This window comes from Mus pahari, chromosome X (assembly GCF_900095145.1).
Source record: "Mus pahari chromosome X, PAHARI_EIJ_v1.1, whole genome shotgun sequence".
Taxonomy (NCBI): domain Eukaryota; kingdom Metazoa; phylum Chordata; class Mammalia; order Rodentia; family Muridae; genus Mus; species Mus pahari.
In genome coordinates this window covers 86,986,795-87,000,348 of record NC_034613.1, presented here as the reverse complement: position 1 = coordinate 87,000,348, position 13,554 = coordinate 86,986,795, and the positions used below count along the sequence as shown (strand labels likewise).

Here is a 13,554-nt window from a genome sequence, read left to right as displayed (position 1 = left end):
ACAGATGGTTGTGAGCCACCATGTGGTTGCTGGGAATTGAACTCAGGACCTCTGGAAGAGCAGTCAGTGCTCTTAACCACTGAGCCATCTCTCCAGCTCCTGGATATTTTCTTTATTTACATTTCAAGTGTTATCTCCTTTCCAGGTCTCCCCTCCAGAAACCCCCATCTCATCCCCCCACCCCCTGCCTTAAAGGTTCAAGTAGGCTACAAGCAAAGGGCTGAGAAAACTTCTTTAGAGAAGTAATATTAATCTAAAACTCATCAAAACCAACTTCAAGGCTTGTCATATAGCCACAACATTTCTCTATAGACTGTGCTAAAGTCAAAGGCAAAGACATAGATCAGTAGAAATAATTTTTTATTAGATATTTTCTTCATCTACATTTCAAATGCTATCCCCAAAGCCCCCTATACCCTCCCCCTGCCCTGCTCCCCTACCCACCCATTCCCACTTCTTGGTCCTGGTATTCCCTTGTACTGGGGCTTATAAAGTTTGCTATACCAAAGAACTCCAAATTAATTCTACACAAAAAGTTTAACTGTTTTGTTTTTACCACATATAGAAGTAATTCTATGGAAGAGAGGTCTTTTTAAAGGCATTTTTATTAGATATTTTCTTCATTTACATTTCAAATGCTATCCCCAAAGCCCCCTATACCTCCCCCCTGCCCTGCTCCCCAACCCACCCTCTCCTGCTTCCTGGCCCTGGCAGTCCCCTGTACTGGGGCATATGATCTTCTCAATACCAAGGGCCTGGAAGAGAGATCTTTAAAACTAATGTTGCTGGAGCAATTGTCAAAACCATTGAAAATGGACACTAAATGATATAAACATAAATTACACAAAAATGTTTTCCAATACAATAGCTGATGAAAAAGATGATTTTTGAGTTGTCACAGAAGCACAAATTAAAACCCTAAAGAGATATTGCTTAGAATTATCAAAATTTTTAAAAAATAAATATACCAAATATTAGGAATATTAAGGAACCGAAACCTTTATGGTTGGGCTATGAAATAATACAAACAGTTTAGGAAGTAGTTTGGAAATTTTGTTAAATGTTCACCCTTTCATACAATTCATTCTAACTCCATGTATATACTCAAGAGAAAAGTAAAGATCCATGTGTAACACAGAAGGTACACATCTTTGTATCTTAGTTAGAGTTCCTATTGCTGTGCTGAGATGTCATGACCAACTTGAGGGGAGGATTTATTTAACTTTTCATACTGTAGCTTACAGCCCATCATCCAGGGAAGTCGTGGCAGGAATTGAAGGCAGGAACCTGGAGGTATGAATTGATGCCAAGGCTATGGAGGAGTACTGCTTAATGGCTTATCCCTCATGGTTTGTTCAACCTTATACCATCCATGACCATCCATCCAGGGTTGGCACCACCATCAGGAAAATGCATTACATGTTTGCCCCACAGGCCAATCAAATGAAAGCATTTTCTCCAAGTTCTCTCTTCCAGAATTACTCTAACCTGTGTTAAGTTGGCAGAAAAGCACTCTGGCACTATTTGTAATATTTAAAAATGGACCCAAGTGTCCATCAATAAGTGAGTGTATACGCAATCTGTGGTATGTCCATATAATGAAATATTACTTAACAGTAAAAGGAATTATTGATATGCGCAGCAACAAGGACTAATCTTGAAACTATTTAAGTTGAATGGAAGAGGCCAGAGCAAACATCCATATTTCTTGGCAAGCATGAGGTCCCAGGGTTCAAGTAAAATGTTGCAAAATATGTTGGGATAGATTTTGTAGATTGGTTAAAGATGAAGGGAAAGGATTTGAAGATAAAAGAAAAAAGTAGGAAACAAGAAATTATATTTAAGACAAAAAAGGAGAAGCATATAGAGACATATACATGGCTTGTAGTTCAAAGCATCACTCTTTTCTTTTTTTGGCCAGAGAATGTAAAAAGCTTCTTGTGAATCACCTCCTTTCTCCTTTTGCTTCTGTTTCTCCTCCCCCATCTTACATTCAATTCTGAAGAATATAATCTTATGTTCAAATAGTCAGAGCCAAAGTTTTACCTTCCTAGTATAGCTGTATCTATTTTAAAAGGACATTTCATTCCTTTGAAGTTGTAATGACCACAGTCATTACTTAAAAGACAGGAAGCCTCAACAGAGTACAGGAGACTCATTTACCTTATGTAGAATTTATAAATAATCTGTTTTAGACTTAAATAATAAACCAGGCTATTTCTATTAGATTGCTACTAATAGTTTCTTATAATTTAAAAATTGACAGTGACACATTTTTTTACAAGAATACAATTACATTAATTTTAATGGTGAAAACTCTGGAAATTCACCAAATTATGAAACCTAGAAAATTTGACTAAAATTTTCCTTTAAAAGTAGTCATTGAAAACTATAATGATGTAGATAAATATGTACATAAGATTTAATGGAAAGAATAAAATATGAAATTGTATATAAACTGTCATAACTACAATTTACATATCTAAAAGGATAAAGTTAAAATGTTATACAGAAAAATGAAGGTATCTTCATTAGCATCGTGATTTATGTATGCTGCCTTTAAGATTTTTATCATTGTTCTTTAGATAGCTTTTAAAATGGCTTTTCTAGAGGTTGTGTACCACTTTTCAGATTCTCTATCCTTTAAGTGAAATAAGTAACTTTTATACTTTCTGTACTGAGGACTGAACCCAGGACCCTGTGTATGCTAGGCATCTACTCTGTCACTGAAGTTCGACTCTAGCTTCTCAACTTCTGAATGTGTAGGAAACAAAAAAAAAGAGACTTAAACACTTAGGATTCAAGTAAGTAGGTATTGTTTTTGTTGTCTAAAAAGTAGAATCTGTAACAAATTGTTTGCCCCTAGAGAGTAGTTGGGAAAGTTTAAAGCGAATTTTGGAAAAATCTGATTGTGTTTTTTTTTTTTTAAACTTTAGGTCCAAAAGTATGCTGATGCCCTACACTGGTACAGTTATTCTCTGAAGTTGTGTGAGTATGATCAAGGAGATCTGGATTTGGTCAAGCTGAAGAGGAACATGGTTTCCTGTTACTTATCTTTGAAACAACTTGATAAGGTACTTTCATTTACTTATTCTATTTTCAGAGGCAGACAATGTTCTGTGCTGTGGCACTTAGGTAAATGCATCACTCTGATCTCAAAGCTACTTACTTAGGGTGGCTGAGAGTGAGTGCCTCAGGATTTGAACAAGGTCAAATTGACATCTTCTTGATGTGTGTCCTGCAAACAAAGCAGAGCTTCCCAAAGGAGAGAGTATTTGGGAAACTATTGATTTCCTTTACTTATTATCCTTACCATTTATCTTCTACCGTATTCTGAAAGGCTTTTTGCTGCCAACTCTGCTATATAGTCCTTTAAAATAGACTAACCTTGTATGGTGTACATTTTTGTTAGGTATCCATTGATGGCAGATACTGACTTGCATGAAGTAGCTACTCAAAAGGGTATTATCCTTTATAACCACTCAAGAAAAGTTCAGTGTATGAATCTTCATTAGGAAAAATACAGAAGCTAAAAGATAAAAAGATTTTATGAATGATGGGGCCATTCATATTTCTAATAGCATATGAGATATCTTTTTTTCTTTGAACATCATACAGTGTGCACATAATGTGGGGTATTGGTTCTTAGATGAACAAAAAAATGAGAAGGACAAGTATGCACTCCATTGAACATGAAGGTTTTTGTTGCCTTTCAAGTTTTACTGATAGCTTTAGGGGAGATTATATGAATACGGGTAGTGATTTTTGTAGGTTTTCTTTGAAGGTCTATGTATTATCAGGGTTCTCTAGAAAAACAGAACCAATAGAATGAGTACACTCACCGATAGCTGTCTTCATAGTGGAAGCTGGCATTCTGGCAGCTGCTCAGTATATGAGGCCAGGTGCCTCAGCACTCCCAACCTGATGCTCAAGGCCTTAGAGTCATCTGAAAAGACAACGACCAGAAGGGCAATACTCAAGTTGACTAGGTTCAGTCTTGCTCTACAAGAAACTGAAATTTTTGTGTGGTGCTGGAGTTTGAGCTCAGGGCTATACACACACTAGGAAAATGGCCTGCCACTGAAGCACATGCCCACCCTGAAGCAGCGCTTACATATCTTACTAATGACAGGCTCAGTTCTGGAGTCAGTGCAGAACTGAACCTGTCATTGGAGTTCAAATGTTGTAAGCACAAAGGAGAAAACAGGCAATCAGGAAACCAGTATGTCTTAATAGCATACACTCTATGTCCAACTGTGTCATTTAATGCCATATAGGTAGGGAAGCCAAAGCTTATTTTGAAATGTTCAAGGTAACTGTGTTTGTTACTTACCATATTTCTCATTTCATCCTTTCTGACTTCCTAGCAGCCACTGTTTGGATACTTTGCATATGTAAAGAATGCATTCCTATGAGGTAGGACATATAAAAAGGTAGAGGCTGGAGGGAAAGCCATCAGTTCTTTGCCATCCCCATCTTGCCATTGTCTAACCAGGTTTTTTTAAAAACATGTCTGCTTGCTATTTTATTTTACTTTTAAATCGTTTTATTTACATTCCAAATGTTGACCCTTCCTGGTCCACCCTCCAAGAGTTCTTCTTCCCATCCTCACTCCCCTTTGCCTCTGAGGGAGTGCTCCCCATCCTCTTAACCCCCTCCCCCACCCTCCAACTCATGGCCTGCTCTGTTCTCCTTCCTTGGGGCATCAAGTCTCTACAGGATTAGGTACATCTTCTCCCACTGAGGCCAGACAAGCACTGCCACATAAGTGCTAGGGGCCACGGACCAGCCAGTGCATATACTCTTTGTTTGATGGCTTAGTCCCTGGGAGCTCCTAGGGGTCTGGTTAGTTGATACACTTGGTCTTCCTATGGGGGTGCCATCCCCTGAAGGCTCCTTCAGTCCTTCTCCTACTCTTCCATAGGGGTCCCTGACCTCAATCCAATGATTGTCTGTATCTGAATCTGTCTCAGTTGGCTGCTGGTAGGGCCTCTCTGAGGACAGACATGCTAGCCTCCTGTCTGCGGGCATCAGTAATAACATCAAAGATTGGTGCCCCATGGAATGTATCCCAAGTTGGGCCTGCCACTGGTTGGCCATTTGTTCAGTCTCTGCTTCATTTTCCCCCCCTGCATTTCTTTAGAGGGGAACAATTTGGGGTCAAAAATTTGAAGATAGATGTCAGCAGTTTTTGTATAAAGAGCTACACAGAAAATACTTAATAATGTGGAAGTCACATGGTCCCTAATGTAACAATCAGCTCTGATCTTAGATACTGACATAAATAATATGTAAACAAGTACCCACAGTGTGCGCTGAGAAAACCTTTATATTTAGGGATACTAAATTTCATGCTATTTTCTTGTGGCATGAAATGTTTGTCTTTTGATTTATTTGAACCATCTAAAACCAATAAAACTATTCTTAGTCTGTGAACTAGGCAAAAACAGAGGGTGGGTCAGATTTTGCCAGACTGTAGTTGCTTGATGTGTTGTTAAGTAGTGATAACTACTAAGAAGAAAACCTGAGCAGGAAAGGGCAATGCTATTGATGAGAAGATGGCTGTAAAACTTAAAGCAGCCAGGGCTAGAGAGATGGCTCAGTGGTTAAGAGCACTGACTGCTCTTCTAGAGGACCCGGGTTCAATTCCCAGCACCCACCCACATGGCAGGTCACAACCATCTGAAAATCCACTTCTGGGGTACCTGACTCCCTCACACAGACATGCATGCAGGCAAAACAGTAGTGCACGTGAAATAAAAATAAGTAAAATTTCAAAAGAATTAAAACAGACACAAAGATGAGACTTTATCTTTCATGTTCTGGTTATATATTGTTTATACCTACTATATAAAGCTCTAAAAATCATACCCTTCCATTACAGGGCTGAAAATGAGCTGGTGGGCAGTGCACATAATCTAGTGGTATTCACTAGATGGCACTGTGGCTTCTGTTTGTACTTTAAGTAGCTCAATGATTTTTGAAGGTTTTGTAAAATGATTGTATCGCTTTTCCTCCAGATACATCTGTATGGATATAAAATAAAGCACTTAATGAAATGTGAGATGAAGATTAATTTTGGCTCAACCGATGAAGTTTTACTGTAATAAACACCCAACTTGAGGTCTAAGGTCAACAAGTAATTGTTGAATGCTTAATCTGTAAATGGTACTATAGCATAAGTTAAAGATATACCTTACTCCTCCGTATAGATATGCTTTAAAATATTATTTCAGGGATAAGATTTGCATGTATAATATGATTATAAAGCAACAAAACATTTATAAATTGTCAAATAATGTGGAATATAATATGAAATTAGAATAAGAATAAATGAGAGCTGTTTGTAACTGCTCATTGGATGTACAGCATGTAGCTCAAAGTTCAGAAGGGTACCTGATACGTTAGAAGGCAGTCATAGTCAAAGGATCCTTAATACAGTGAAATAATGAAGCCATTCTAAGAAGATGGAGACAAACAGGATACAGCAAAACATCTTGTGCTGAATCTCCAAAGTCAGCTGAAATAAAACAGAAAGGATGAAATGGGGTTTTAACAGAAGCACCTGTGCAACATTTGGGACTTTTTGTTGATTGTGAGCTGAACAAAGAAACAAAAAACAATGCTAAGAAATCTTGCTTATTTTAAATTGAGTCAATAGAAACAGACTGCTTTTTGTATTCATGCATTACCCATCAATGAATGTAACCAAGTGCAGATCAAAAACACTCAGAAAAATGCATTTGTACTGAACTTGTACAGACCATCTTTTATTATTTTCTATAGAATATGGTGAAGTAACCATTTACATAGCATTTCTTTTTGCATTCTTCAACTTTTTAAAATTTAATTTAATTTTTATTTTATTCTTTACATTCCATATTCCATTCCCCGACCCCCCATCCACCCTCTGACTGCGCCACATCCCACACCTCCTCTCCACCCCTGTATCTACGTGGATGACCCCATCCCTCACCCCACCTGATCTCTAAACTCCCTGGGGCCTCCAGTCTCTTGAGTGTTAGGTGCATCATCTCTGAATGAACACAGACCCGGAAGTCCTCTATGTGTGTTGGGGCCTCATATCAGCTGGTGTATGCTGCCTGTTTGGTGGTCCAGTGTTTGAGAGATCTCAGGGGTCCAGATTAATTGAGACTGCTGGTCCTCCTACAGGATCGCCCTTCTCAGCTTCTTCCAGCTTTTCCCTAATTCAACAACAGAGGTCAGCTGCTTCTGTCCATTGGTTGGGTGCAAATATCTGCATCTGACTCTTTCAGCTGCTTATTTCATTATATTAGTTATTTTAAATAGTATGGAGATCATTTGAAATGAACAGGAAGATATCTATAGGTCATGTACAAGCAAGGAACATGAGTACCTCCACATTTTGGTATCTGAAAGGAGACAGGGAGCCCTGGAATCAATCTTCCATAGAAACTGAGAGATGATTCTGTAACGCCCGAAAGGGTAAACTGAAGACGTTTTCTGTTCTGCTCTGGTTTGAGCATATCTAAAACATAATGCTGGATTGGGAGAATAATTTTGAAGAAAGATATTGACAAGCTCTAAAGTGCCAAGAGGAAGGCATTCAAGAACTGGTTAAAAGAAAGTATGGACTTTTAACTTGAAAATGAAGATTTTGGACATATACAATATAGTATTTCCCATTATCTGTATAGCAACCAGTGAGAAAACCAGTTACATCTATACAACGCGTGCATCAGTGAGTGAAACCTGTGAAAGAAAATTTCAATCACAAGAAGACCCTATCTAAAAATTAGACTTGTCCAAATTTTAGATAGTGTTTTTTAAAGATATAATGAACTCCCTTTTCTTGAAGGTATTTAAATAAAGTCAAAATGGCTGCTTCCTCTGAATGTTGTTGGGAATATTCACACATAGGAAGACTTCTCAAACATCCGAGTCCTTCAACTGCATGATTCTAATAATATAATTTAATAACTTTTACTTTGATAATATAATTTAATAAATTTAATTCTGATAATATAATTTAACAAATTCTATTATGGTCAAAGAATACTGTGGAGGACTATGTAGATTTTCAAAATTGAGAACTAAAGAGATCTCAAATCATTGCTAAGTTCTTTAAAAAATAACCATTTATATACTATATATACATAATTTATATACTAAAATATGCCCACTTAATTATATAATTAAATAAATTTGAGAAATATATATCCACATGCACCCACTATGACAATCTGGATTTGCAGTATCTAGAAAACTCATTAGATAAAATATTTCTAATCAATCCCCAGCTCAACTCTTAGGTTCAAGTAGTGAATTATTTGTTTTATATCACTATAGAATAAAATTGTCCTTCTTATAGTTTCATATTAATTATCCATCACACTATATATCAAAATGAATGCCTGGGCAAGACATTCATGGATTTGGTACTGTAAATCTCTTGATATTGATATGGTTATGTAGTTTTGATAATTGTGTGATAACTGGTTGTATACTGACAATGTTTATTTATATACACTGTACACAAATAACATTTTTCTTAAAATATTGTGGGCTAGAGCTTAGGTAGCATTTAGTGGGACATGGATTCAATATTTCACAAATATATTTGAAGAACTATAAATGCAAATGCAAATATTCTATCACTAGAAATTACTAAAACAAGGGCAAGATAAATCCAAAGAACATTTTAAAATAAAACTATTTATCTGCAGAAATTTCCCATATATTAAGCAAACAGATAGTAGACAGGACCCAGAAAGATAAAACCATGTTCTTTGAAAAAAAACTAATAAAATGGGAAGACATCTAGTAAGACAAACAAGGAATAAAAATGAAAGAAAGAAAATGAAAAAGACCAAGAGAATACTGATATTTGAACACCTTTGTGCATGAATACATCCCTAGAAAAAAATAGAATTTACTACACTGAATTAAGAAAGGAACCAAAAATATATGAGCAGTCCCAAAAGTAATTATTAATGTAATTTACTCAGTAGTTTAAAATCCTCAAACAAGACCTAAATCCAAATAACACTATTTTTTACTTTATTAAACTTTAAAGGAAATTCATTCTCAACTAAATTTTTGTGCACAATACAATATTATTGACTTCAAATATGTTATTAAATGACAAATTTTGTAAAGAATTATCTTGCTTGCCTATAATTATGTAGTTTAATTAGTAACTCCCCACCAGTATATATACATGTACATACACATACATACATAAGTACGTGCATATGTACATACATATGTACATATTAATGAACTTAATTAGAGTGGTTTAGAGGATGTGGTCCAGGTAGGAAATCCCACAGGCAAAAGTTTGCTCCCATTCTCTAGATTTTTTTCTTTGTTTATATGATTGTTTCCTTAACTGTACAGAAGCTGTTCGTTCAGTTTTGTGAGTGCTAATTATTGGCCTTAATCTCATTCTTCTGAATATATACATCCAGCTGCCCCAGCCCCATTCCATTTGTTGATGTTTCTGTTTTTGTTTTTTGTTTTTTGGGTTTTTTTTTTTTTTGCCTCTTTGTCAGTTTGGGTCTTCTGTTTTATTGCATTGGTCTGCCTGGTTTTGTGCAAGTACTATATTGCTTTTGTCATTATGTCCAGTGTTATTATTTTTTGCTCATGATTGCTTTGGATATCTGTGGTCTTTTTCGGTGACATACAAATTTATTTTTTTTCAAATTTTAGTTTTTTTTCCCTCTAGCCACTCAGGAAATCAGTTAACATTTGAAAAATGAGGCATAGTAAAAATTTAAAACTTATATAAAAGGAAACAGTTAATTAAGTATAGATCTATAGAATAAGTATAGGTCTACAGAATGGGAAGATTGTTTTCCAACTATTCATCTGACAAAGACTTAAAAACCAGAATGCACAAAGGATTGAAAAAAACTAAATGACCTAATGACCTAATACATATATATTCATTCTATAAGTTCTGTTTTTCTAGAAAGTTCTGACTAATACAGTTGTCTTTGGGTTTTATCATAATCGGCTTTATCATGTTAAGGTGTGTTCCTTTCACTCCTACTTTCTCTAAGACTTTTATCATGAAACCATGTTAGATTTTGCCAGATTTGTCTGCTTCTATTGACATCATCCTATGATTTTGTCTTTAAGTATATTTTATGATTTATTTTATGAATTGACTTGCCTTATGTTGTACCAGCCTTGCATTTCCAGGAGGAATCCAACTTGATCATGGTGAATGATGTTCTTGATGTGTGTTAGGATTTGGTTTAGTAGTTCTTTATTGAGGATCTTTTTGTAGCTTTATCTATCACATGTATTGCGTTGTAGGTTTGTTTTTGTTACAACTTTACCTGATTTGGTTATGAGAGAAATATTGGCTTCATAGAACAATATCTGGAGTCAGTAATCTTTCTGTTTCTATATTTTTTGAAGAGTTTAAAAAATGTTGGTTATAGATTTTCTTTTAAAGTCTGGTAGAATTCTGCTAGGCCTCTATCTGGCCCTGAAGGAGTTTTGTTTGTATTTGTAGAGAGAGGGGATTCTTGACTATAGTCTCAATTGCCTTTGTTATGGTTATGTTTGGGTTCTTCTCAGTCTAACTTTGGTAGTTTGGATGAGTCAAAAAAAAATCTCTATTAGATTTCCAATTTAATGGAATACAGGTTCCTAAAGTGTTCCCTTATAACAATCTTCATTTCTTTGGTATCTGTTGTAATGTTTCTTTGTTCATTTCTAATTCTGTTAATTTGGGTCATCTCTCTCTCTCTCTCTCTCTCTCTCTCTCTCTCTCTCTCTCTCTCTCTCTCTCTCTTTTGTTAGTTGGTCCAAGATGCGAGCTCTTATAGTTATTCATTCTTTGTATTATTTTCTTTGTTTCTATTTCATTAATTTCTGCATCGATTTTTATTATTTCTTGCTATCTGTGGAGTTTGGGATTGGATTGTTCAAAAAGAACAAATTCCTGAGTTGCATCATGAAGTCATTCAATTTGTTCTTTTTCTGATCTTTTTGTGTAGACACTCAGGGCTATAAACTTCCCTCTTAAATCTGACTCTTATGTACCCAAGAGGTTTAGTCAGAATGCATTTTCATTTAATTCCCAGAATGTTTTCATTTCTTTCTTGATTTCTTCTTTGACCTATTCACCATTTCATAATGACTTCTTTAACCCCCATGAATTAACATCCTTACTGGAGTTGGTTTGCTATTAGTTTTTAGTTTTACTGCATAATAGTCCAATAAGGTACATGGAATTATTTCAGGTCTTCTGTGTTTGTTAATGTTTGCTTTATGCCTCAGAATGTGGTTTATTTTAGAAAAGTTTCCATTTGCTTCTGTGTAGAATTTTTTTTGTCATTTGGGTGGAATATTCTGTAGATATTTGTTAGGGTCATTTGATGTAGGATATTGTTTAATTCTGAGGTTTCTCTGGTTTTTGACCAGATGACCTATCTATTGGGTAAAACAGGGTGTTGAATTTACCTACAATTATTGGTTTTGTGTTAACCTGTGTTTTTAATTCAAGTAGTATGCTTTTTGTGAAATTGAGTGCACCAAATTTTGGTGCACATATGTTCAGTATTGTGATTTAATCCCTTGATTAGAATGAAGTGCCCTTCATTCTTTCTTCTGATTAGATTTAGTTTGATGTTTATTTCGTTAGATATTAGGATGCCAATGTCTGCTTTCTTCTGGATACCATTTGACTAAAATACTTTTTATGTCATTCCAATTTAAGGTAGTACCTATCTTTAAATATAAGTTTCTTGTAGGCAACAGGATGTGAATTTTTCCCAGCATATTTTTATTGATTACTTGAGAATTTTCCATCATGTACCCCAGTCACATTAAATTTCCAGTCCACCCAGGTCTGCCAGTCCACCCAGGTCTGACTCTTGTGACCTCTCCCACAAAAGAAGAAGAAGAAGAAAGAAAGAAAGACCAAAAGTCCAATTTGTGTTGTTCATATACTGTCTAAAGCATGGTCAAACTCCCAGTAGCCAGTTTCTTAAAAAGAAACTGAATCCTTCGTCATCTGCACTCCTACTAGAAGCCCTCAATTGTAGAGAGTTACACTTCAGCATCCTTATCACACTTTTTAAGAGTTCTCTTTGATGCTTTCCTGTCTAGGCTGTTACTTTGGGGGTGCAGGGGGCAGTGTGGGGTGGGGTTAGTATTTGTCACAGAGGCCTTTTAGGTATCTTTTTTCTCAACTCTTAAGTCTGCAGTCATCAGTATCACTGCAAAAGTAGCTTCCTTGCCCTTTACAGTCAGCAAGAGCATGGATCAAGAATTTCCATGTGAATTCTGTCAACAGCAAGGACTGCAGATAAACACTTGGTCTCCAGTGGCAGTATAGACCCTGGACATCAACACAGCCCTCTGCTGCAGCATGGGCCACAGTAGATTTTTAAAAGATTTATTTATTTATTTATTTATTTATTTATTTATTTATTTATTTATTTATTTATTTAATGTATACAAGTACACTGTAGCTGTCGTCAGACACACCAGATGTTGACAGCTCATTATTCTTGAAAATTTATTTATGAAATATTTTGAAATCAAAAACGAATGTTCCTTCTCCCAGAAAGGATTTCCCCTTTTCCTGCATATGTTTGAGAGCAATTATTCATGACTTTAGGTCTTTTGAACCCTCTCTATACCAGATAGTGTAATTTAGGGCTACAAACAAATACGTCTGAATTTATTACACCTCCTGGGATGGTTTCTCCCTATGTGGTGTGCTCCCTTTTATCCAGGGTCAAAGTCACTTTGTCTGTGGTCTTCTGGAGTAGTTATATGTAGGATTAAGTGTACTTCTGACTTAGTCTAAACATATGATCTTGTGGAATTCGATGTCTAGTTCCTGATTTACCAAGGCCTGTCAAATTGTCAGTAAATATTTGTCCATATTCACAAACACCTACCAGCCAAAGGAGTTTTAATTCTCTACCTTTCTGGGTCTCAACTTTTTCTTAGATGTGATTTCATAACTTTTTGCTACTTTCCCAAGTGTCCTATTATTTTGTCTTAGTTTAAAAATATTTGAGGTATATTATCCAACATTTATGGTTGTTTTCAGAAGGAAAGTTATTTTAACATGACTTATTCACTCTTCTTCTAGAAGCAAACATATTTCTCTAACCGTGTAAGGCAATAGATTTTTAAAATATTTTTTTTAGGTTCCTTTCTTTTCTTTGTGAGTACCCATCAACAATTGTGTCTAACAATGCTATTAGTAAAGTATGGTGAGAACTTTTACAAAATGAACTTTACAGTTTTTGTTTTCTTTTCAGGCTAAAGAGGCCATAGCAGAAGCTGAGCAAAAGGATCCTACACACGTTTTCACTCAGTATTATCTATTCAAGATCGCAATCCTGGAGGGTGATGTTTTCAGAGGTATAAATGTTCTTTTTTTAAATTATTATTACTTTATTTATTTACATTACAAATGCTATCCCGAAAGTTCCCTATACCCCGCCCCTACCCCTGCTCCCCTACCCACGCACTCCCACTACTTGGCCCAGGCCTTCCCTTGTGCTGGGTCACATAAAGTTTGCAAGACCAAGG

The 13,554-nt window shown here is 35.8% G+C and overlaps 1 protein-coding gene across 2 annotated transcripts in view; it reads left to right on the top strand.

The window, feature by feature from the left end:
* Positions 1-13,554, top strand: part of Tex11 (testis expressed 11) — a 205,034-nt gene that overhangs the window by 103,808 nt on the left and 87,672 nt on the right. For both annotated transcript variants that reach the window (XM_021187817.1, XM_021187818.1), the window contains exons 16-17: positions 2,937-3,074; positions 13,281-13,383. In XM_021187817.1, the coding sequence (XP_021043476.1) occupies positions 2,937-3,074; positions 13,281-13,383 (241 nt within the window). The remainder of the gene's footprint in view (positions 1-2,936; positions 3,075-13,280; positions 13,384-13,554) is intronic.